The sequence below is a fragment of the Camponotus vicinus genome, unplaced genomic scaffold, assembly GCF_025532165.1.
Source record: "Camponotus vicinus isolate PSW18456_S1 unplaced genomic scaffold, iyCamVici1.0 SCAF_8, whole genome shotgun sequence".
In the NCBI taxonomy this organism is placed as follows: domain Eukaryota; kingdom Metazoa; phylum Arthropoda; class Insecta; order Hymenoptera; family Formicidae; genus Camponotus; species Camponotus vicinus.
In genome coordinates this window covers 10186395-10212380 of record NW_028141980.1, presented here as the reverse complement: position 1 = coordinate 10212380, position 25986 = coordinate 10186395, and the positions used below count along the sequence as shown (strand labels likewise).

Sequence of the window (25986 nt, the reverse complement as noted above, 5' to 3'; positions counted from 1 at the left end):
GTGCTATTCGAAGCTGATTCATCTGATATCAAAAATTCGATAAACTGTAGTTAATGTATGAAATTGTCCAGTAAATGAACGAAGGATTAATCGAAAAATTGTTTTGGGACAAAATGGCAGCCATTTGACACTAAGATATTCTTTTTCGACTTAAAAATTGCTCATTTTTTTATTAAGTAAAAAAAAGTATTCATTAAAAAACAAAATCTTTCGTTCAGCTACTAGATTTTTAAATGTAGAAGAAGCCTATAAAATTTCAAGCAAATCGGTGTAACGATTTTCGAAATATCTTGCTCACCGACTTTGAAAAAGTGATTTCGAGAAAAACGCGTTTAAGATTTATGTCAAGTTTACGTTTAAATAAAATGCAATTTTTTTTTAATTTACACAGAATTATCTATTCCGGGCCCATATAATTTTAGTTTATTTAAATCTTCATATATTGGTTTGATAGCCCTCAAACATCAGAGCTGAAGCTTTATAGTCGTGTTTAAACAAAGTTATACATTCTGGCGCTTCATGAAACATACACTTATAACTCCATCAATTTGCATCCAATTAATTTGAAATTTTTAGGAAATATTTTCAATATGATATACTTCAAGGAATGTAAAAACATAAAAATCGTTTTTTTTTTTTATTTTTATGACTAGACATAACCCCTTAATCGGCTTCGACGCGCATCTTGCGAGCAACTCGTTCGTCGACTCGAATAGTCTTTCGTGTTTAAGCGCGATAATTAATAATGTAATTAAGTCGAGGCCCATAATTCAAAGGGCGTCGCGTTTACAAAGCATTGGAATATAATTGAGGAATTATATTTTGTTTTCGAGGAGAGAAAGAGAGAGAGACGGGGAGAGATTCCATCGGACAGAATGTCGAGAGGTTTCGCTGCCAGCATGTGCGCTGGGTAAATTGTAATTAAATATCAAACGTTTGCAATTACCGCGCCGCACCTGCTCGCATTTCCTCTTCTCGTCGATTTCGCGGCGCATTTAGCGATCGCCCGAAAGGAAACGTTCCTCCTCGACGATAAATTTCAGACTCGATATCTGGGGACATCGATCGATATCGAGAAATTATTGCGTGGCCGACAAAACGAATGTCGAAGACGATTAGGGTATATGCGATCAAAATCGAGGGATTAATCGGATCGCAACTTGGTCTCGTTAAATAAAGAAGGGGTATTTTACAGCATTTTAAAAAATATACAATCGCACTTTTTGTTTAGATCCGAATGCTTGTGCGAATATTTGCGATTCTTCTTGAATGAACGGATATATCGGCGAGAAACAACGACGCGAAATTGAACCACGATTGATTCGACGTCGCAGCCAAGCGGAAACCAGGAGTCTTCGTCGTCGATGGGGGAACGCGATCCTGTTTCTTGCATTGCCGCGTTCCTGGCGTTCTCTTATTAGCACGCGTCCACCGCGAGAGAGGACTTGATTTACAGCGACGTAGCGGAACGAAAGTGTGTGTGTGTGTGTGTGTGTGAATACATATGGAACGAATCTTGCTCTAATACAATACAGGTTCATTGTACAAGCACGCAACACACACACATGGGAGAACCAGTCAGATAGAACCGAGAGAGCGCGCGCGTGGACGGTTGTCGGTTTGCGGTTGACCCGTGCCATACCACACTCCGATACCTCTGCGGTCGCAACCATGCCGACACACCCGGGCTACCACAGGACCTATAACAATGTCCGCGCTAGAGGTCTAAGAACCCGACTTTTACCGTTAAAGATGCGTCCCGGCCTTCTGTCATCGGCCGTGAACACGTGTAAGCAGATCTCCGAACTAACCGCGTACAGGACAAGATACTACCTCATTTACTTAGCCCGCATTTAACGAGTGCAAATAGGTGTCTATGTCGTAAAAATCATTACGAGATAAAATGTACGTTTTCAATTGTCATCGGTTAGATGTTTAAAAGTTATTTCGATGGGTACTGAAATCACGAATCGCGAACGTAAAGTGACATATGCAATTTGCAGGGCGAGTATAATAAAAAAATTAATCATTTTCACGCAAATCGATTATCGTTATATTAAAATTTATTTGCGCGTGCATGATTCTCGCGACGTAAAATTTCAGAGAAGTCACATTACCAGTAATTATAACCGATTTCGCCCACCGGTAAGCCAAATTGACCACGGCTGTGTGGTCGGAAACGTCACGTCGTATCCGTCAATCGCCACGTGTTTCGTCGAGCGTGTTGAACATAAAAAATGTTTGCCCGCATATCTTTCATTATTAGCGTTGCTAATTACGTTATAATTAATTGCGACGACAGTACATTTGTTTCTTCGAGAAAAGGCAAGATAAAAAAATTTATAGAAATATAAATTTTATGGAAGGTAAAAAATATGACAATTGAACGAATAAAAAAGATTTTAGAAATTATTAGAGGCAATATTATCGAACAATAAAATTTTTAATTTTTTTAACGTATCTGTTCTATCTAACAAAGAGAGCATTGTCGCCCTTTGGCAAAGAAGTCGAGCATAAAGCAATTGTTTTAAGTGCGATCGCACGCGAGAGCGAGTTTCGCACCCTGTCAAAGCGGCCAGTCGCGACAGATTAACCGAGCGATTCGTCAGCCTCGTTATACGAATAATCATCGCTGCCATCCGTCGCGAGTCATCCGGATAAACCGATCGAAACTTCCTGCCACCTATTCAACGTGCTCGAGTTCCTTCGCATCACGTCGATTCACTCGACTGTGTCAATTTAGTCGTCTTCAATCTCGAATTGGACGTTAACGTCGCCCACGCGTGCTTCGAGAAGCATCAAGATTGCTGAAGAAAACACGTGGAAGAGTGTCAGACGTATCGATCAACGACTGTTCCTTACTTTTAGCAAAATAGATAAAAACTTGTCTATAATATAATAATATTTCAGAAGGAATGGACAGTTTTATAAGTTTTTATCGTCACTAAAACCCCTCCTCTTTCTTCAAGCTTTCATTCATCGAAACATATCACATAATGGCAGGCCGGTCCCGAAGGGGTTAAGAGCGGTAACGTTGTTATTGTAGTTATTGCTATCGCGTTTCGATTCCCCGGCGTCATTTCGGGAAGCATCCGTTTGTTGCGAGAGAAAGAGAGGCGGAAGCGAGAGGGAAGATCGAAGATCGCTTTATCTTAATGCCGAAATCGAATCAGCTCTCTCCGCGCGTGGAATTAGAGATGGCAATACGGGGCTATCAGCGCATATGCACTCTGCAATCGGCTGCAACCCCTGCCCGGTGCCGTGAGGCATGCCCTTCGTCACAATGCGTCGCGAGAAGGGCGAGAACAATACGTCCAACGTGGGGAAACACGAGAACACACGTATCGGATGATATTACTCGACCCTCTCCTCGTCGCCGAAGAGGCCTCTCGTGCTCGTGAAAAGTTGTTGTTTTTTTCTGGAAACGATTGGAAGGAGAGTCTCCAACATCCGAGCACCAAGAACGATTTCGCGCCAAATTCCTTTCTCCCCGCAAAAATGGCGAATGCAAAATTTATTACAGCGACTGGGAACGAGACCGAACGATCCTCTCTATTTTCGACAAAGCTCTCGCCTTTCATCTCGATACACCGGCTCTCGTCCGCCGAGAGTCTCTTTCGTTCTTTTTCCCTCTTCCTGTCGCTCTTTACATTTTTAGCCCCGCGCGCGCCGCTTCCTTATAAACTAATTTCCCGCCTCGCCGGGACCTCGGCGGCCGGCGCCGAACAATTGAATTCTCTCTTTCCATTTACCTATCCGTTTGTATCAACATTTACATTTATATTTGAATAATGGGGAAAATAAAGAGGCCCAGCGCCGCCGACAGTTTCGCTTGTCGGACGCGTTCAGGGCTCCTCGCTATTACATTTTTAAGCGTTCGCTTCCGAGCCCGCGGCGAGAGAGCTTATCCACCCCCCAACGGCTCTTTTTCTCTCTCCGTTTCTCTCTTTCCATCTTTCAACCAAGGAAGATGGATGTACGCGGGGATTTGCGAGAACGAGTCAAGAGAAAATCGTGCTCCCGCCGAAAGGTTACGTCCCGGACACCCTGGGAATTCTCTGTGCGTGATATTTGTCGGAGGACAGGTCGATACGATGGCCCGTATTAACATTTAGATAAAGCTTATGTTAATATTATTTCCTCCCCGCCGCGCTGCCCATCCCCCTCGCAGCTCGTCGCAGGTTATCTCTTCGAGAAGTCGAAGAGACGTACTCGGCGCGATGTCTCGAGCGGGCGATTTCGCGAAACGACGTTGTTAAGAACGAGTCGCGGTCCCTCGGGGGTGAAAAATTTCAGAAAACGCGATATTAATGACGTGTGTGAATTATGTGCGATTTAATATGTTTCGCGATATTAACGCGCGGCGCAAATATATATAATATATATGTATATAAAAGCGATAATTACTCGTAATAAAATAAACCGTTCGATTAAACGGGATTATTGTTAAATACGACGAAATGGCAGGGCGTTTTGTTCGGCGAATTATATTTTGCGTCGAATTTAACGCGAGACGTGTCTCTTGCGGCATTGAATTATCAAGCAAGCCATAAGTTATTCAAATGCAATTCGCAAAGTACACAAATTATTATTAATGTACGCGGATATTTTCACGCGTCACTTTGCGCGCCGTCGAACGAAATTCAAGTATCGGAATAACGCGCGGTTGTAACGAGATATATATTTACATTAAATGTGTATATAATCCCGATACATATGATTTCGATATTTGCAAAGTACAGCCGATTGTTACCAATTGCAGAAGCGTAAATGCGATATATTAAACGATAACAATATTATAAATTAGATTAATCGCATCTAAAAAAGATGTTTCTTAACAAGTGCGGAAAATTTTAGGAGATGATTCTTTGTCGAAAATTAAGGAGTTTTTCATATAAACATATAATGGGGGTAAAAATTAGGTTTTTATTATAATTTTGTTTTTTCCATTCACATTGTTATTCCAATTTTGCTAACATTTACTCTAATTTTATTTTTATTTTAAAATTTAACTTTTCGTAATTCGAAACCTATACTATTTAGCATTGTACTGTGCACAATAACATATTTTATTTTTTTCCTTGAAATCTACTGATTTTATGAAAAAAATAAAAGAAATGAAAAAGTTTCTAAATAAATCAAACTTTTTAATGCATATTTTTAGATGATCATATTCCGGTCCATTAAAAAGTTCTAATAAAAAAATAAATTGAATAGGAGTTGCTAGTTTTCATCCCCTTAACAATACGGGAGGCTGACAAAAATATTAATAAATATCCTTTTTAATAGTAGAAAATATCCACCTATTTTCATTTCTTTAACTCGTTCCAAATTTGAGAAAAAAATAAAAACCTAATTTTTACCTCCATTTTTAGAGGAGTGTAACTCAACAAGGAGGGATGTAGGAGTATATGTTTATATGAAACCCCCCCCTTTAATTTTCGACAAAGAATCATGTCCTAAAATTTTTCGCACTTATTAAGGAACACCCTGTATATCTATATGTAATTTGTAATGTATTCCTAATAATCACTTTAGCAAGTTAAGATTATTGAATTCAAGGATCTTAGGCCGCGCAAAATTAATCGACGTGCGATTTTGCGGGAAATTTGCGCGACTCTGCGGCCAATTGCGTGCAATTTTGATGACGCCGACTGTCATTAAACCACGGACAAAGTGTCGCGAATGCGATACTCATGGTGGCCGGTGCCTCTCTCGCGCTGTACAGAGTATCGTGGGTCGTCTTTTATGGGCGAGGCGTGTCTCCGGCACTCGCCGTGGCATTATGGGGAAACGTTAACTAGTGATTTACCGGCGTCATGTGTACGCGCGCGGATCTAAGGATCGTGGCCCGAGGCGAAACGATTTTAATGTCGTTTACTGCGGGCGTTATTCCGCGATATTGACAGTCGTGTTAAAACCTCGATATTACGACGTACCTGCCCCGCTTCTTAACGTGAAAGTGGGCAAAATTAAAAGCGTTCCTCGTCTGCGAATTTACGCAATTGGGGTAGAGCGCGATATTTATGCATGAAAGGGAAGGAGAAAGAGAAAAGTAAAGAAAATGAGAGCAGCAACGATATACGAGCTACGCGTTTCCCAACGAGTTTATTCGAAAGTCGAGACTCTTTAGAAGACGGAACGATTGATCGACCGGTCTCTCGTTAATTTTTCCCCTCTTCAGTCAGCTGGGAAAGATCATCTGAAAAGTATGTACCAAGTAACCTTTGCAATTTTCATTTAAATCGAAGGAGCAAGCATAGGAATATTTGACATGAGCCTCGCAGTAATTTCGCGACGCAAAGCATATCATCCGAGGATGATATCCGAGGAAAGGCGGGATGTCGGCGGGATAAACGGGTAAACATTTGATAGACAGTTAACAAACGCGCGGTGGTTAGGTAGCAACGTGTTAGGCGAAAGGGTCTCCTTTTACGAGGTAGCATATTTCTGGTACTGTTCTGCGCTCGCTCGGACCACCCACGTGGAGCATTCAAAATAGCATCCAAAATCATATAACAGTCGATTGTCCATGCTCGAGCCAAGTTATGAAGCAGTAAACGCGTACTCTCCTTCCCACCCTCTCTGCGTTTCTCTCTTTCCCTCTCACGTCAATATCGCGCTCGGTTCTGGTAGCCGCTCGCTTCCGGTTTGCTCGTATAGTCGTTTTCGCTAGCTACAACCGTCTTGGAATGGAATAATTCGGATGATTGCGTTTATAGGGACGCGTTTTATGACAAGGTTGCCTCGTGTTTCGACAATATCCCATGATACCTCTCTCTCGGACGAATAATACGTTGTCGCAATAAGAGATAATAACTGTATGACGTACAAAACAATGCATACCTTTCACACTTTCATTCGTCGCTCTCGAAACGTCACATCCCACATGCAGCAGAGAAATGAATCCAATTCGTTACGTACCTGAAAAAAGACGAAAACAGAGCCTATTAGTTTTTTGCGGTCATCGGCAAGATAAATTGGGGTAATCAGCGATTTCGCATTCGTGAGCAATGTTACTTGCACAGCGCGAAAGGGAATCGAACGGAAACAAAGGAGCTGTATAGGGTATATTCGATTGTCAAAGTCGCGATTGATCGCGGGCGCGAAGATAATTCGAGCCTCAAGAGACAAAGACGGGACCTTTGATTTGTGGAGCGCAATCTTTTCCTCGCAATGTATCTAGCGGCTCCGATACGAGAGAATCTTTCGCGTTGGCGAGAGAAACTGCCGGTTGCGCGCGGTGGATCGATAAATCAGGAAAGCATTAGGCGCCACTTCATATTGGATCTACGATCTCGCATCCTCTCCCACCTACGTCTTCTCGTTTTCTCGCTCTCCATCTCTCTTTTCCTTTCTTTCTCTCTCTCCATCTTTCTACCGTTCTCTCTTTACCGCGCGATACTCGGGGATTTATACGGGCAATATCGGGGCGGGATTAGCACGATCGGACGGACTCGAGTCATGCTCGTGGCCGATACCACGTGGCTATTAGTGTCAAAATAAAAATGTGGCCGCAATATATGGCGGGAACCGTAAGCCCTCTGTTATTGCTACAGCCGTGATGATAGAGAGACTCGGCCGCGTACTCTTCGCGCGAAGAAAGCGCGACGAAGAAGAGGAACGAGGGCAGGAAGGGAACGAGGATGGGCCAAAAAGAAGGAGAAGACGTGGAAAAGGACGGGCAGAGAACCTGGGCTCCTTGCGGAATGGGAACGTCGTTGTTCGTGTATGTATGTATGTACCTGGCATTTCGGCGTCTCCTCTTCATCAACCTCCTCTCTCCGCGTCTCATTTCTTCCCTGCACTTTTTATCGGTCTAACTTTCGGAAATGAGACATCCCCGCGGCCTTTCGTCGGTCATTTCGCGAGAATTGCCCAATAATCAGCATAAATCTTGCCGAACTTTATAGCGTAATCCGTTCGCTTCTTTTTCACGCCAGCCAATCGAGACTTCTCTCGAAAAAATTCCATAGTGCGCTATGAAGGTCTTTCATCGTCGATATCGCTTTGATCGCGGATCTTCGCTCGGAAAGCGCGTAAACGAGCGTGTATCTTTGAAAACGACTAGCGAAACGGGGTTAACGACAATGAAGAATAGGACGCGTGGTGTCGTGAAATCGCATCTCTCGCCGCGTCCTCGTCCCCCAAATAAAGTAACCCGAGGATCAGGGGCGGCTGTACCAAAGCACACCGACGAGTAATAAAACGCCCTTCGCCTCGTCAGCTTGCCTGGGCCGGGGGAGGGCCATAAAACTTAGAAACAATTGTCTTTTATCGTTTTGTTGTTATTTAATTTTCTCCCGGATTGGGCAGCAAGGGCCAATCGAGACGTCGAGCCCCGACACCTCGGACCCCGGTCCTAAATAATTTACGAGCGCACCATCGCTCCCCCTTTTTCCCCCTCTCTTGGTTGTCCACGACTAACGCCCGGTAGATTTGCGGAAATCGTCCCAGCATAGTTATATCACACCCCCGCGTCTTCCCGGATATTCTCGCCAAGAATTACGACCGGCCAGCCCTAGTCCAACCCCTGAGCGAAACGTGTACAAACTGAAACTCGAGCTCGCGACACCGCAAGCAAAACATCGCTAAATTGCACGTTTTGCAGAATATTTCCCCGCTCAAAGGCAAGAGTTGGAACTTTTGCGTCTTTATATCTTTTTGACAATTAACACATGTATGAAGTAACGTTGTCTAAAAACTCATATTGTAATTTCGTGACTCACATCGTTCTTGGAATAAACGTTCTCCAACGGGTTATATGAAGAAAAAGTAATGTTGTTGAAGTTTGAATTGGCTGGACGGTCGCGCGACGTCCCGATGTACAGAGAGCTCTATTTTTATATCCGTTCGTGCAGGAAGTTGGCTATGTGTGGGATAGGGGACCGCCGTGTGGCCCCCAATGAAAATAATTATTAGCGTTAAGTGGACGTCGTTAGGCCAGGAGGAGGCCGTCGGTGACACAGACCGAGAGTGGTTACATCGAATCAGCCGCGCGGCCAGCCAGCCTGGAACGGTACATGAATCTGCTCGTCTGTCAGAGGATGCGGATCCATTGACCGGGCAACTAGATTTCATTGCGTAATACTGCGTACGGACGGACGGACGGCCGGAGCGCGCAGACCACCTATGAAATTGCGTTCGTTTGTTTCGTTACGAGAGCGAGAGTGGCATGACGTTGAGCATTATTCTCTCGCTCGCTCCGCTCGCAAAATTGATCAATTGCGTAGAAATTGAATCGTACGACACGCTGTCAGGAGCAAGTGCCCCTTGATCATTTTTTTGCTTAGCTAATCTCGCGCTCGGTCGTTCTTGCTCGTTGTTACCCTCGTATACCTGTGATATATTTAATGATCGCCTCCTTAACGTCTTTCGTTTAAGGAGCTTTACTATTTCTCCGGTTCAATGTTTTACGAGTTATAAAATCCAAGATATAATTCGCGAAAGAAAGAGCAACGTTGCCGGAACGAACGGTCGACTATTCGATACCGTTTTCATACGAGGCCATGTTATAAATGAATCCCACGAGGCGACGTACAGACAAACATTAAATGGAACATATAAATAAACGGTTATGTCCGAAGACGAAATCCTTCCTACTCCCAACATTTTCTGCTCTCTCACTCCCCCCGTCTCTATCACCGTCACCATTCGTGAGTTATGAATCGTAAATGTTAGATCAGCAATCTAAAGGAGATGGCTCTCTACCGGGGGTTAAAGCGCACGCGTTAACTCTTGACGATACTATTGACACTGTCCCGATAAGTACTCGTGTAGGTAAGTCCTGTCAGCGATTACAATGTTACGACGTCGATCGGTCTTTCTAAAGGAAAATGGTTCATCGACCTTTCGATTCCCAAGAATAGCATCAAAAGAAAGAGATGTACTTATTATCTCTTGTCTTTTTATTAAATAGAATTCGAGGAACGTGTAAGAGAACGCACAAGCCTGAAGCCAACTAACAAGATATAAAGTAAGTAATGAAGTGTTATTAAGGAATTAAATCTCATAATAATATATACGAAATTCTATCGCGGAGAAATAACTCGTATAATTGTGTAAAATGTTTTTCATGGATATCACGAGTCGGAAATGATACGAGAACGGGCTCGTTGAAACTGTCTTAATAACGATTAAATTAATATTATTAATTGGTATGTCACAATATACTCGCGACTACTTACCCCCCTGATTTCTCGTATCTATCTTCGCACGAACGTATCAAATTGCTCGGGTACACGCGCGTTGATACTTCACCAGACTGCTTATTAACTCTCGTCGACGGCTAATTGTCGGTTTTGTTCTTTGTCGCGCGTGGGGAAGAAGATCCCTCTATAATAGATAAGCCTACGTGTCTCCTTTCCTCTTTACGCGTGTCTCCCTATGTGTCTTCTATTTTCGCTACGGCAGACACTCAAGTACGCAAAAGACGACTTCGGTGAGTCTCTTCTTTTATTAAAAAATACATCGTTATTTTTAGCAACAATTGTTCCTTGTTGCAACTCATAACACGACGTGTCTTTCTACGCTATTAAAATTATTGCGCAAAATTATATCACGCGATATATTCTCTTTACATAAATGAATATCTGATATCTCCGGTAAAAATACGCCTTCATAACGAGATGCATTATTGCGACTCTGTCGCATAAATCGTCTTATCGGGCGAGAGAGGCGGGGTAACCCGATGTCTTATCGTCGCGAAAGATAGCTCAGGTCGCACCTGTCGTACCGGATATCTGCAGTGCTCGCTCGAAGGTAATGACACAGATTTCGCGTCCGGAAGCGCGTCGCCGAGAGTTGACACCTGCGGCTTGAGAACGAGCTCGAGGTGCGGTTCTATTTGAACGGAAACTGTCTCGGGATATCGCGGCACCCACCGAGCTCCCAGTATTGTGTGAGAGATGGCTTTGTAGTCTGGCAAAACGAACGCACACATACGCGCACACGCACGCGAGTCGCACGCACTCGAGAGAATCATCCTCGCATCTCTTCACCTCGGTTCTAGTATCTCGTTCCGCTCCTCGTATATTTGTTGCTTGCTCCTTCGGTAGCTATATGCAAAGTGGAATCGTGCCGCCGCGAAAGTTGTAGAAATTAACAGCCGGAACATCCCTCGGTGCGCGAAGGAAATAAATACCAAGACGTTTGTTTACGAAAGAAAAAAAGAAATAACGAGCTGCATCGCCAAGTTTGTCGAATGACGTATCTTTAAATTATGAGATTGTTCCCGAGCGCTCTGTATAATTAAAAGCAGCGATAAAGGATTGACAAAAAATACTCAAGTGGCGTGTTCTAGCACGCGTAAAACTCATACATTCTATTTATATTCTCCTTAACTTTGAAGTACCGTATATGGATGTCGCGTCTGCTTTTCGTCCTCGTCGAACGAGGAGAACGTGATCCTTTCTGGTGCTCGTATCAATTCGGAATAGTCGGCGCCACTCGAGACAACGACGACGACTGTCACTCTGGACCCTGAAGACGCAGGGCCTCGACGATAAGGGCCCCCTTCAAAGGATCTCCAACGAGATTAAACTCAAGCTGCTCAAAAGTACGGAGATTCTAAACCATTTCAGATATCGTCTACATTTTGTATACTTTTTTAATTCTACCGGAAGAGAACGCGATAGCTTTAGAAAGACGGATGAAGAGAGATCGAGGCATCCGATCCCATCAACACCAAGTAACATTTATATAATTATTAGTTGTAATTTCCCACTCGACAATATAACTGTTACATAACATGTAACAATTATATTATATATTATATTGTATATGTAATTTATATTTATTGTATATTATATTGTATATGTAATTTATATTTACTGTATATTATATTGTATATGTAATTTATATTTATTGTATATTATATTGTATATGTAATTTCCCATTCAACAATATAACTGTTACATGTTATGTAACTGTTACATAACATGTAACAGTTATATTGTCGAGTGGGAAAGTACAACTAACATTTATATAAATGTTACTTGATGTTTGCTGGGATGTGAACGATAAAGTTATGAGAAAAAATAAAATGTCCTAGTGTCGAGATAATCAAACGAAGATCGATAGGGAAAAGGGGGCGATTATTAAGAGACATGAAAATCCGGAAAGAGAGACAACGAGTTAATTCCGTGCCGCTTCGTGGCGTTCAAGAAGCTCCTCGCCGTGTAAGCAGTTTCGCACGATAATTTCTCCCTTGTAAGAGCGAAAAAAAAAAATGCATCGCCGGCGTAATCTCCCGCTGCCATCGGATCGCACGTAATTCCGTATCATTCTTTCGACCGATGTAATTATCCCCGGACACGCGGTACCGTACGGCCGCATTCGTTATGCGCATGCGTTTATTATGCGTGCGGCCGGCGCGGCGCGGAGATACCTGCGCGTACAGGGTGTCGCAAATATTTCCGAGTTTGTTCGACAAGTATCGCGTCTCTTCACGGTCGACGGAGCCGCAACGACATGAGAACCGAATACGGGAAACGGCGCGCGAGCGCATAATACACACTCTACTTGTGCGACAATGCGCCGCGTTGTTTCCGCGTCGTGTGCGTACCCTCTTGTCCTCCCTCTCCCCTCCTCCTCCTCGTTTCTGTTTCTCGAGACCGCGTCCTCTCGAGATGCGGAGCCTCGAGTGCGTATGTGCCACGCACCGGCTCGCGTTACGCCGAGGGTAATTTCTTGGAAAGTCGATCGACCGCACGTACACTCGAGGACGTGTACATTTCTCTCCTTCTCTCTCTTTCCAGAGATCTAAAGTCACCGCGAGATCTTCCGCGAGCCTGGAACCTCATCGACCTACGGTATCGACCGCCTCTCTTCCGGTATTGATTTTCATAATTTTGTGAAAGTATCCATATACAGTACCGTTGTTGTTACATTGCAGCAATATTGCAGCAACATTGCAATATTGCTGCAATGTAACAACAATAGTCTGTGCTGTATAGGTAGCGTCATTTAACATTTCGAATCTTGGATTTGAAAGAATCCAGCCAACACAGAATATTGCAACAATATTGCGGCAATATTACAACATTGCAGCAATGTTGCTGCAATATTCTGTGTTTGCTGAGAAGAGTTGTTCCTTCCCATACAGCACAGAACATTGCAGTAATATTGCGGCAATATTGCAATGTTGCTGCAATGTTACAACAATATTAATAATATTGCTGCAATATTCTGTGCTGTATGGGTTGCTCGCGATGATTATTTGATTTAATTGTACGTTTATATCGTTGAAGAGGCAAATCACGTCCGTCATGGTTTCTTCCGCGCGATCGATACAAGCCTTTCCAAGGGAAAGGCCGGCGAATAACAGACGGCGTTAACACGATCGCGCTCATATCGCCGGAATTACAGGCGGCAATCGAAGCGGCATAAACTCGAGAGATGGACGTACGTACTACACACCGCCGGCGACGTGTACGTGTCGACTTACGTATTACTCATCCCCGGAGTATTACGTGGCACCCACGCGAGGGAGGGGGAGAGATTCCGCTCGTCTTCCGCAACGATACGAGCCTCATCTCGGCGGGGCCAAGAGCCTCGAGGATCCTTGCGAAGGGACTTAATCAAGGATCCGAGTGTTTATGATTTTTGTTATTGGTGTCGTATCTCCAGAGATAGTTCTCCCGAATCTCGCACTCTCCTCGCTCTCGTCGCCCTGTCCCCTCCGCGCATCATCCTCGCTGCTTCTCGGTGCTTCTTGCGTAAGTACCGACCCGGATAAAGTCTCTGAAATTTAGGGGCTCGCTGAAATTGCCCGCGTGGAACGTGGACGTAAAGAAGGGTATATCTCAGATGGTCGACTTAAGCCAGCTGACGGTCAGTCGAGGTGGTGCCTTCAATCGAATTGCCAACTTATAATTGCTAATGTAATTCGCGACTTTACTGTTCTCCTCCTGAGAATTTAACTCGATGACGACGTATAATAGTAGTAAATTATAATAAAAATAAAATATGAAACATTATGTGGCCGACTAAACATGAATGTTTGAGAAATATAATTAAAATAATTAATTTAAATAATTTTCAAGAAATTCAAACAAGAGTTATGCTTTGTTCCCGAGGTCATTGCCATGACTCTCTGTCACAGTTTTCATGAGAGAGAGAGCCGGAAGACGCGCAAGAGATCGAATCTCGCGGAAGAGAATGCATTTAGAGAAAAAGAGGGACACGATGAAGCTTCGTCGAGTCGGTGATCGCGTGAATGGCTTGGCAAATAATTTCGTCTCTGTCTCTCTGGCACTTTCCTTCATCACCCTTCTGTCACGTTCTTCGTTCTTTTCTCTCCATCTATCCTGCAGCTAACCATCTCTCTCTCTCTCCCTCCATCGTTTACAAGTTTTACCTTGTCTTTTTTCAACCAGGTCTCTTAAACGTTTCGTGCGCGCTGGAATCATTCGATCGTGAACAGCCGTTACATATGTTGTCCATTTCATATTCAAACAGCGCGGGAACCAGCAGATTGTATCCGTTTCGTTGAAAATCTGCCGTCGAATCTTACCCGGAACCGATGAGTGAGCTCTAATCAAGCACGATTTTATTACAAATGTAGATGAAATTATGCAAAGAGTCGATACTAAAAAACTATCACCTCGTCCAAAAAGGTCTATAAAAATTTCATCGAGGATTTAGGCTGTTTAGTTTTTAGCTCACGAGCAGAGATAATTAATTAATTTTCGGCCAAGTGTTTCTAAAAATAGCTTTATCGGGGAGATCGAGACACGCTTGTATCCCACCGTCATCGACCGTAAAAGCGATGCGATGTATATACAACTGTTTCACGCGCACGCTTACCATGAAGGAAGTATGTACTACTTCTAGGAGTCGCAAAGGCAACAACAGTCAAGAACGCAAACCGCGTGCAAACGCTGTTTCGTGCTGGTACTCGCATGTCGGATACCCTCCTCGACCTCTTTCCCCAACGACAGTCGAGCCTCCCTCTCCATCGTAATTTCTGTCTTGCCCGCGGCAAAAATTCGTCTAGTATATTTGCATTGTTCCAACAACCTTACATATCTTCCCAGGCATTTACGAGGCGATGGCAAATCATAACTAGCCGTTCGTCATTTCTCGCTCTCGACGAGAGATTGATAAACGCTACGCGTACAATCGCCCGAGGGAAATGTTGCGCGTTTAGAAAGTATCGTGACAGAAAGACCGGTACCGAGTAAAGTCTTTTTCTTACGGTATTTCGCGATACATCGTCCTTCGGTGAAGCTTAATGAAACGCATTTCACCCTCGCACGAATTTACACGTTCGATATGACGCTGCCCTATCGGAAGACTGAGGCGAATCTTCACGATTGCCCCTTGAACTCGTGACAGGGCACTCCAATCAAAGAATATCGTAATCTCCGGACTTTACATGTTCACGAAGCTCTTACGTAATTCACGTGTCTGATGAGAACCCTGTTTGCGTGCGACAGAGAAAAAGATGGAAAAAAACTAGAGAGAGAGAGACCAGAGGATGAGGAGGAAGCAGGTCTGCCCTTCGACCCCGCAAACGCCAACATATATAGCAAAGTAATTCCTACGAAAGTATGATTAATCGGCCACGCTTGGCTCTCGTTTCTCTCTTTCTTTTTTCTTTCTTTCGAGGTCAATTCTCCGTCTCATTCCTCCCCACAGGACGGCACACCGGGTGTCCTTGCGTCTCAGATATACGAAAATGAATGCGATCGATGACAATATTCGCGCTTCGAGTTTCTTCTCTACGCGATATATCTCTTGGTAACTAGGTGTGATTGGAGAAAGCACTTGGATTGGCTGTCGGGTAATTTCTGCGCGATATGCCTCGCGTAACAGAATCTACTTCTAACACATATCTCGCATCTCGCGGAACTGAACGGATTCGGATCGAGCGTGTAGCTATCCCAGACACGATCTCTGCAGGTAATTTCGCGAGAAGAAGGAGAAGAAGGAGAAGAAGAAGCGGAATAAATTCGAAGGTCTCGTGACGTGGAGTTTCGAGGCGCCGAGCGTTTCCTCGGCACGTCGGTCGTCGAGGCCCCGGTTCACGGGGTTGTTTCGGGGGCAAGCGAGGGCAAGGGGGGTCGTGCAGTTGCCACGCGGACTGACTGACAACCTGACTTATGCAAATACAGCCTCGCTTCGCCGGGTAATCTGATCGTACGTACCTACGTACGTACGTACGTACGGACGTAGCGCGCCGAGCCTTTACCTCTCCGGATGGGATTTAAATTACTTGCGAGCCGCGCCGTTTTACGGTAATAATAATATAACGGCGATGACTTTATCGCTCAGCCTCGGTCGTCTGGTTTGTTCTATTCCCGATGGGGGAACAAACACGCGGAGACCTCGATCGCGGAACATGAGGATTGCTCCAAGGAGATAATTAGAGAAAAACGGTATAAGAATCAAGGTAGAAAATTTTACAAAAATTTTAATATTTAAAAAAAAATTTTTCTTTGTTTCAAAATTATTTTTAAAATGAATTTCGAATTAGTTGCGGTTAGATAAAAATGCAAGTGAATACGATGAAGGGGTAAAGTTGGCGGGAAGGGAATGGAAAAACGAAGCGCTGGCGGTGGCTTCTATCTATCGGATCTGCACTTCTGTTGCACCGACGCTGCCCTCTTCCGCCGCATAATAATTACGCTTCTCGGTGCTCGAGCGAGAGAGGGAGAAACGGTATTCACGCATGGCGGGGAGAAACAGGAAACAACAGTGCGGTTCGTCCATTAGTCTCGTTTTTTACGATTACACGTCGTACACGACGCGACAGCGGCAACGAAACGCCGGTAATTGCGAAAATTCGCTCGGACGACAATAAAATCGGTATAATTAAGGCGCGGTAAAAATTTTTAATATATCGTTTCTCGACGCCCGTCGTCCTTTGTCGCGTTTTCGCTATTTTCCCGCTACATTTTTACGACCAGCGAGCGCCTCTCGCGAGGCGAACCGCGTAACGACTGTCCATGGACGAGAATATGGACAACAAATTACGCACATTTCACGTAGACGCTTGGTTATTTGTTCTTTGTCGTCTAATCAGTCGCTCGTAAAAATAAATAATTTGCTCGAGTTTGTATCCGAGCAACGTTAAAAGATCCGGGAATTTACGCACGTTTTGGAAAACTTTCGATTTCTTCTTTTCACGTGCTTTCTCTCATTAATATCGTATTAAAAATTTATGAAAGATATATTCTAGTCGTGTAGTGAATAATATATATTTATCGTATAACTGGCGTTTCTCTTTCTTTTCTGAAATCCGGAATCGAGCGAACGAAATAACAAGAAATTACGCACTGACAGCCGTTGCCGGACATCCCCGATTATCGTGCCAACAGTGCGGAGTCTTTCTCTCGCTAATCACAACCCCTTCACTGAATCTCCGGGGTAACTATCAGGTTCTTCGCGCCGAGTTCTCTCTCGATGAATCTCCAGTTAACTAACGCGATGGCAGGTAATTAATTGAAAGGGTCCTCCTGGACACTAGCTTGCTCTGCCGCTGCAAGTGGGCGAACTCGATGGGGTGTGAGTCGGTTCCGAGCTGGTCACCTCTAGCTAATCATAGACCACGGACACGTCCGGACCCCTTGGCACCCGAGACTCCTCTTTCCTACCCTCCAATGCCCCTCCCCCGCCCCTTGACCATTCTCCACTCGAGCGAGCTATGTCTATCCTATACTTCGTACAAGGGTGTCTGATTGTAATTACTTTACTCAAGTGCGGTGATTAAAGTTCTCCGGTGACTCCGATGCCTGACGATCCCCTTTTCGCTCCGCGCGCGATAATCGCGGGTTCGCTTACGTTTCTTTCCGCCCGATACGACGTCTTTTCACGATCATCTTTTCGCGGGGATCGCGCATCGACACGAGTAAAATCGACGGTGCGTTAGGCTCAACATCGCCTCTAATGCTCTCAAAGAGAGAATCCTAAACGCGACCTCATACGAATAGCAATGGAAGACAAAGAGAGGAAATTCTTCATTAATTACGCATCTCGAGTTTATCGATCATGCGTATCGTTCATTTTTCGAATGTGTCTCGAACGCGAATTCGAAGGCAATATTCAAACTTGTCAGAATCCGATCCAACAAGCGTATCCGTGCATTCTCGTCGAATTTTCGTTGATTATTCCCTCCTCCATGCTCCGCGAAACAACGTCGAAACGAGGTGAGAGAGAATGAGAAAGAGAGAGAAAGAAATGGAAGCGAGTAAATGAAAGGGATGAGAGAGATAGATAGATGGATAGATAGAGAGAGAGAGAGAGAAGGAAAGAGAATGGTAGCAAGAGAGAGAGCCCACCGGAGCGTTTTCTCCCTGACAGAGACTTTTCATCGGCTCTGCAACATTCTGACAGCTTATTCCGTCGTTCCCGCCCCAAACTGCCAACTGTCAAATGCCACTGCGCATTGAATTCGAACAATCATTCTGTCGCGTCCGCGCCCACACGCTGTCAGAATGCCGGATTAACGCGCCAGCACGTAATTCCCTCGTGTCGCGGTGAAAATCGTTCGATTGAATCCATTTCCCCCCAAGTTGCTAAGTACCGGAATCGCGCGACATTTTCGATTCACCGCGTTGCCCTTTTCTCTCGACAGACACTCGCGTTCGCTCGATCAACGAGTTCTAAAAAAGCACGCATATTTTTGCCTTGCATCTTAATATCCACTCTTAATATCAATTTTGTATATTCGGGATTTGCTGGGAAAATGTGACGTGAGAGTTGCCGGACAACATCGAAAAATTAATGGATCCTTTGCACCGAACCTGGAGGCGCGAGGCAATTCGAGCCGAGGTGCAGGCTATCGATCCTCCACCTCTTGTCGACCTTCCTTCCATCTTTGCTCTCTTGCTTCGTCTTCTCCTTCTCCCTCTTTCCGACCCGAACGTCTCGCTTCAAATTCGTCGACCATTTTCCACTGATACACGTGCAACGTACACTCACACCTACACGTGATGGACGTGGAGGATCGCGAGATTCGGGCCAGGAGCAATAGCAGGTGCGATTATCGCAAAAGCGCGTACAACGCAACCGAAATGTCATTCTTACGCACCCGGCGCGAGCCGGACGAGCATCGTTAACGACCGACCACGCACGCAACTGTCTGTATGCACATGTACATAAATCTATTCACCAAATGGTCGCCTATTTGGAGCAACTCGCATTGTATAATCATCATGAATATATTATAGCACAAACATATCTTATTGTGTGTGCATGCGATGTGACTCCAAATATAACATCATTGTTTTGCCGTGACGTTTCGGAGCTCCTCTGGCATCCATCAATCGGGCAGGAATCCTCGCATCGTTCGCGTCGGGGAAAAAAAACTCTCGATGACGCGAGCGCAACAAAACGGAAGTCGTTCTAATGCTTTTAGCATGCATTATTTCTCAACACGAGCGTCTTGTCAATTGGCCGCCTCCATTTGCCGCGGCGTCGCGGCATCTGGGGCCCCGAATACGGCCCGATAAAAATTATGTCCCGCTAAGGAACGAGCTCTCCCATCAGCCGGCATCGTCCAGTAGACGCAGCTGCGCTTGCACTCACGACGAGTGGCGTCTGTGTATCTCGGACGAGCACGTCCGCATGCGGTACACCAAGAGACAGAAGCGTGTTCGTAACGAGTATCACGTAGGGCGATATTATGACGTGACGTTGCAATGATTGCGGCCAAAAAATCTCAATCGCCAAGAGTTTGCCCGAGTTAGATTTCCTTTCAACGACTTATTCTATGCCAATCGAATTTGATATCGAACGCGAATTAATAAAAAATAATCGTACCGATAAAATAAATTATTAATAATTAAATAATAAATAAATTTATGAATAATTTATTAATAATTAAATAATTAATTAATTAATTAAATTATTAATAATCGTACCAATAAAATCATTAAACATGCGAGGTAAAAAAAATTTAAATAATAACGCATACTTGAATACGGCTGTCGTGAAGCAAATTTAGGGAGTGACTCGTGGCTCTTGAGGACGAGAGAATTAATAACGCGCGGTGTAAAGTACGCGCAAACATAATATCGTATCGAATCGACCAGCCGGAAAAAGAAGCCGGTGTGAACCGTCCAGGTGTGTACGTATTGCGCGCAAATATATCCGTGAAGCGGGCCTTATCATCGGTTATTCATTCGACCCGGATCAATCGACCCGACAAATGATTCTAAAATAAACACTCGAAAGCGCTCGTTATCGAACGTTAGTCCGTCGAAGCGAAATGGCAAGATTAAATGCCCATTAACCATAACGAAACGTTGGCGGGGTCGAAACATATGTGAATGTGTTGTGCCATCGAAATTGGACGAATACATGGGAGCGTGTAAAACGAAAGGAAAAGAGTGCCAAAGATACAACAAAGCTACGAAAGCTCTCAATATAACATCAGTGCACAACAGTGGCAATAACAATTGCCTGCGCAGTTACGTTATTTAATCTCGTGATAATCATCAATTATTATTATGCACACACGGCGCAATATAATTGTTAGCACTTCGACAAGACTATGAATAGCGTAACTCATTCATAATTGATACACTCTATGAATGATACGGCAATCATATATATATAATATATATATATATACATATATATCGTGCGGCGAATAATTATTACTAAACTTACACTGTCGGCTTCTTATTTGGATACAGTGTATATAATTTCCCTCATCGTCACAAAAATATTACCCTTATATTTCGGCGAAGAATTTTAAATCGATCGAAAATAAAACGAGCAATTAAATTGGATGAAAGTCTTAATCGCGTGGGCACGAAAATTGCGCAACGACATTCGGCGGTTTCCCAAAGGATTTCCAGCCTATTTCTCCGGCATTCATCGCGGTTCGCTTATTATTTTAACGGGTGCAGAAACGCCGGACGCCTGTCGGTAGGTGTTAAATTAATACCGGCCGCTAAATGCGCCGTGTGAACAGGTCAGGTGCTCGTAAAGCGAAGCGACACACCCGTTGTACTCCAAGTCGCCTTTCGCAACCCCTCCGTCTCAGAGTCGTCCTGAGACCTTAATGAATTACATGATTAGGCGATTTTATTGACAGCGATATAACGATTTCGATTTTCAATCCAAGGAGCCAGACATCCGCACCTGAAAGGTAATCTTGGAGCCCTTCAGTTTTAACCGTGTCAAATAATCGATCGATGCTTTGTTGATTTAAAGCGGTTTTGTGTGAAATCGATCGAACCACAAGGAAGTTGAAGAAACTCGCGATTCGGTCGGAAGAGCAAACTTTAACTCTCTTCGATGAGTAAGCGACACGATACATTTTTAATCGTCGTACAAGATTACACGGCGCATCGAGCGCCGTTGATTAATCGGCGGCATGTTCGAGATTTTAATTAATCTCTTGGAGAGAGAAAGAAGCAACGCGCGCATAAGATCGACTCTCTCGGTGAAGAAATTGCTTTGCCCTCAATACCACCGCAGGAGCAATCGGCAAACGAACCCTCGATTCCCGAAGGAACTCGACGTATCCCTGTTTCGTGCGCGCTTTATCGACTATCCGGCATTCTTCGAGTTCCTCTCCCAAGTCCGTCCTTTATTCTTAAAAGGATCAACGGCGATCTCGCGTCTTGACATTCGTGATCGAACGAATTTAACTATTTCCGTTAAAAAAAAATGTTTGATAATTTATGCGTGAATAATTAGAGCTAAGAAATCGAAATTGCAAATGTTTGCAAATCGCGTTATAACATGAATAGAGAAAGAGCATACAATGGATTGAGGTTACCAAGTAATATCGGAGAAATCGATTCCGACTGAAATCTACACATTCCGCTAAACTGAGCAATCTTCTGCAGAGAGACCACACTCGGGTTCGATTTAATAGCGCTCGTGCACGGCTCGGAATTTAGAAATCGCCGATTATCTTACGATAATACGCGCCGCACCGCAATAATTCATTTTTTCACATCGGCAGCGTACGAAGAGAAATTCGTCGAAACGAATTTATCGATTTCCGAATTAATTTCTCGTTCGCTATCTGCCGACCCTCGGCTTTCGCCAGAGGAATCGGGGAGAGGAGAGGCCAGGAGGGTAAAGGGGGCGGTTGGGGGTGGAAAAGTATTCCCGGGAAATATTTCCGTTTTTACGTAGCACGAGCAGCGCGAGGGGCGAGTATAGAGACGGAGATGGGATGGGAGTTCTGATTTCATTAGGCCCTGTGTTATGCGATTAATTAAGTCGCGAGCTTCGAGGAAAAATAAGAGGTAGAGCGCGGATTGGGCTCTCTTTCTCTCTCCATCTCTCTTTCTTTTGCTCTGGCTTTTTTTTTATATCGCGCTCGTCTCTCTTTTTTCACCCCGTTAGAACAAGAGGCGGACAGGCCGTAGAGAGGGGAGGGAAAAAATGAACTCGAGACATTTCTCGCCGAGGGATGGGCGTTATTAGCCAGCTTGAAGAAACTCTCGAACCGCCAACCAGCGAATTAACGCATAGCTACATGGACGGAATTCAATTCTTTAGACATCTTTAGGCTCCCTCGAACCAGACAAATATCTCTCCGAATAATAAAGATACAAATAGCAAACTGTCACTTTTTAATTTTCAATCATCATCATTAAAAGTATCAATAAAAAAAATTATACTTGTCTTTGAGTAAATTGATTATCAAAATATCGGTTGGTCGACGCGACATTCGCGACAATCTCGTGGGAGGAGAACGTCGTCCTCCCAATCTGTTCGCCATTTTCTCTCCCTCTCTCTCCCTCTCCCTTTGCCGGATGACTACTTTCGAGCCCCGGAAAATTCCGTCGTAACAATGTGACACCGGCGTTCGCAACGGCGCGCGATATTAACGACGCGCGGCCGTATTCGCTTTGTGAAGCGAACTATAACTGAATTTGGCCCCGTCATTTTATGCATCAGACTCGCCATGCCCGTATAACTGAATTCGATGGGTAACGCAATTACACATCTTTGCCCGCGCGTCGCGCAGATATACGCCGCGCTCCGGCTCCGATACGTGTGTGCGGACCACACCTACGCGAGTACCATTAATTATTATACATGCGTATATAGCGACGTGTGTCAACGATACGCCGGTACAGTCAGGCCCGACGGCGGAAGTAACGCGGCGGATCTACGGAAACTCGCGACGCGGTTCCGACGAATCGCTAGCCATTTGACATTTGTACAAATTCGTGACGAATATTTCTCGGAAAAGGCCGAAAGATTGATCCGAATCGAAAAGATTGCCTTTTTTTGTTATCTCTTAATCGCGCTCATTTTTATCAATTTGCGATATCGCCGATACGAATTGCACGCGGTGTATGTGTTTGTAGATAATATACAGGATGTCATTTTAAGTTATCCACCCCAATAACTTTCTTATTTTTGATTGTAGAAACAAATGTTTCAGAGAAAAGTTGTTTGACTCGAAGGGAGAATTCTTAATTGCAAATTACATATTTTTTCTTAAAAACAATTATACATTTTCTTTACATCAATAACTTAAAATGACTCACCCCATATATATATATATATATATATATATATATATATATATATATATATATATATATATGAGGTGAGTCATTTTAAGTTATTGATGTAAAGAAAATATATATATATATATATATATATATATATATATGAGGTGAGTCATTTTAAGTTATTGATGTAAAGAAAATGTATAATTGTTTTTAAGAAAAAATATGTAATTTGCAATTAAGAATTCTCCCTTCGAGTCAAACAACTTTTGTCTGAAACATTTGTTTCTGCAATCAAAATATATAATAAAATATAAATAAATATATATATATATATATATATATATATATATATATATATATAAGAAATAGAAAAATTTTCAAATAATGCAAACTATTGCGAGCATGGGAAGGGAAACGTAGCATCGGATGGCAGAGAATGCCACATGATATATATCGAAGCACGAAGCGTAGTGGTTCGTTATATATAGACACGTAGATATAACGCTCGACAGCACTCAATCAGAAGTCATAATACATTTACCACGACCTAATGAAGACTTGATGAAAGGCTACCGCTGGGAGCCAGTGGTTCTCGGAGAGAGAAAAGGAGAGATGGCATGGTTAGCGAGAAACGATTCGATCAGACGTGGTTGATCGCGAAGGACACCAAGTGTCGAGAAAAACGCGATCGATTTTTATAAAAAATATTTTCACGACGAAAGACAATTACAACGCGTGCATATGCCGAGAACGAGAGGACACTTGTCAAATATACGGCGAAAAAAAAGTGGTCTATAGAAGCGAAGGTATTAGCGTCGAGTGGCAAATAGACCTTGGAAAAAACACGGGAGGCAGCCAAAGCCGCGAGATAGCTGTCGGAATCGCTGTATGCGAAAGATCGGCGCCGCCCTTTCCCAGTTTCTTCGTTCCGGTCGGCAACGTAATCCTCGGAAATTAAAAATTCCCGCTTTTTCAAACGGTCTGAAGCGTCTGAGGCGAGCCAAGGGACTGACAGAGGGCGACTCGCCCCGTGGGCACTCAGCTGGACGCGGCTCCATTTACAGAAACTCCATCAAAGGGATTGTGGCATTACGCTTTAGAGTTTCGGTGTGCCTGGCAAGACGGCCATTCTCTCTCTCTCTCTCTCTCTCAGTCTCTTTCCCTCTCTTTCCCTCTCTCTCTCTTCGCGGCCGAGGATAAAGTGCCTGCGAGTGTACTCTCGTACAGTGACTTTGCTGGTCGCGAAATGTTCACCGTGTCTCTGCCGTAAATGAGTATTTGCCTTTGTGAATAAATAAAATGCATTACAAAGTTTCCGCGACTTGTCCGGAGAGGCGAAGAAGCGGTACATAAAGACGACAAGGGAATTGCATAGGTAGAAGGTTTATTTAGAATCGGAAATAAGATTTGTAATTAGTCCAAGGAAAATAGATAATTAATATTTACGTTAACATTCACTTGTCGCGTTCAGCTTCTTTAAGAAGCGAGAGAAGATGAAGGGCAATGACGATGAGGAGGAAGGGAGAAAGGATCGAATGTACAGAGCAGGGAGCAACATCTAAGACAATGAGATACGGGCCTTTGGAGTAATCCTTCGGCCTTCCTTAGCGTATCGACATTAATTCCCTTGCCCCCAGCTTTTAACCGGAACAGACGCACCCTATAATAGGCAAGTTGGAATCCAATCTGCAAGTTTGCAAATTCGATTCGGCTGTCTTTAGCGAGAAGAGAGAGTCGAACGAGCCAACCTGCGCGAGATGCGCCTCTCAAGCGTGAAGCTTGCGACGCGTGTGCGGTAATCGATGCACGACGTCTATGATGCCTTTGGTCCTGCTCTTTGGCGCGCGAGATAATCGTGACATACGTTATTCTATTCTTGGACCATCGGATCTCCACCGATATCAAAGTCGCATTAACCCGGTTTTCGAAGAAAGCGCGATGAAAGTGAAGAATGTCAATGACCGGCTCTTTGTTCGAAAAAGCGTTCCCGACCTCGTGTCACTGTTCTCGTGCACTCAACGCAAATGTTAATCTTACCCACAACCTTTAGCCAGTCGATAAAGTTGCAACGAGCACGCTTTATTATCAAAAGTTTTTATAAAAAATGTTAAATTTGTTAGAAAAAACATTAACTAAATAATATGAAGAAAAAACCTCTAATTTGGCATTCGAGAAATTAAATTCAGATATATAACGTGATTAAGTGTTAATTACTTATTTAATTACTTATTTAAATAATTTTTCTATCTTTTTTGTTATAGTATTTTATTCTGTAAATATAGAAACACTTTCTGAATATATCTTTTAAGCAATTTATGCAAATAAATAATGCAGAAAGTTAAACTACTGCATCATAAAAAATTCAAATCTTTACGTAATAATATCTTTGTGATATAATATTCTATCACCTTGAAATTTGAAGATAAAAAAATAATTATTTATCACTTACCGGTACGATGTAATGCGCAACAATGAAGTCGAAGAATTCCAAGTTGATCTGTAAAATACAAATATTTAGATTATATAAAATAATGTCCAAAATAAT

General features: G+C 43.6%; 1 protein-coding gene across 6 annotated transcripts in view; it reads right to left on the bottom strand.

The window, feature by feature from the left end:
* Positions 1–25986, bottom strand: part of Dac (dachshund family transcription factor) — a 178058-nt gene that overhangs the window by 113431 nt on the left and 38641 nt on the right. For 4 of the 6 annotated variants that reach the window (XM_083107154.1, XM_083107151.1, XM_083107149.1 and 1 more), the window contains exon 2: positions 25891–25938. The exons of the other annotated variants lie outside the window; for them this stretch is intronic. In XM_083107154.1, the coding sequence (XP_082963280.1) occupies positions 25891–25938 (48 nt within the window). The remainder of the gene's footprint in view (positions 1–25890; positions 25939–25986) is intronic. 6 annotated transcript variants of the gene reach the window in all.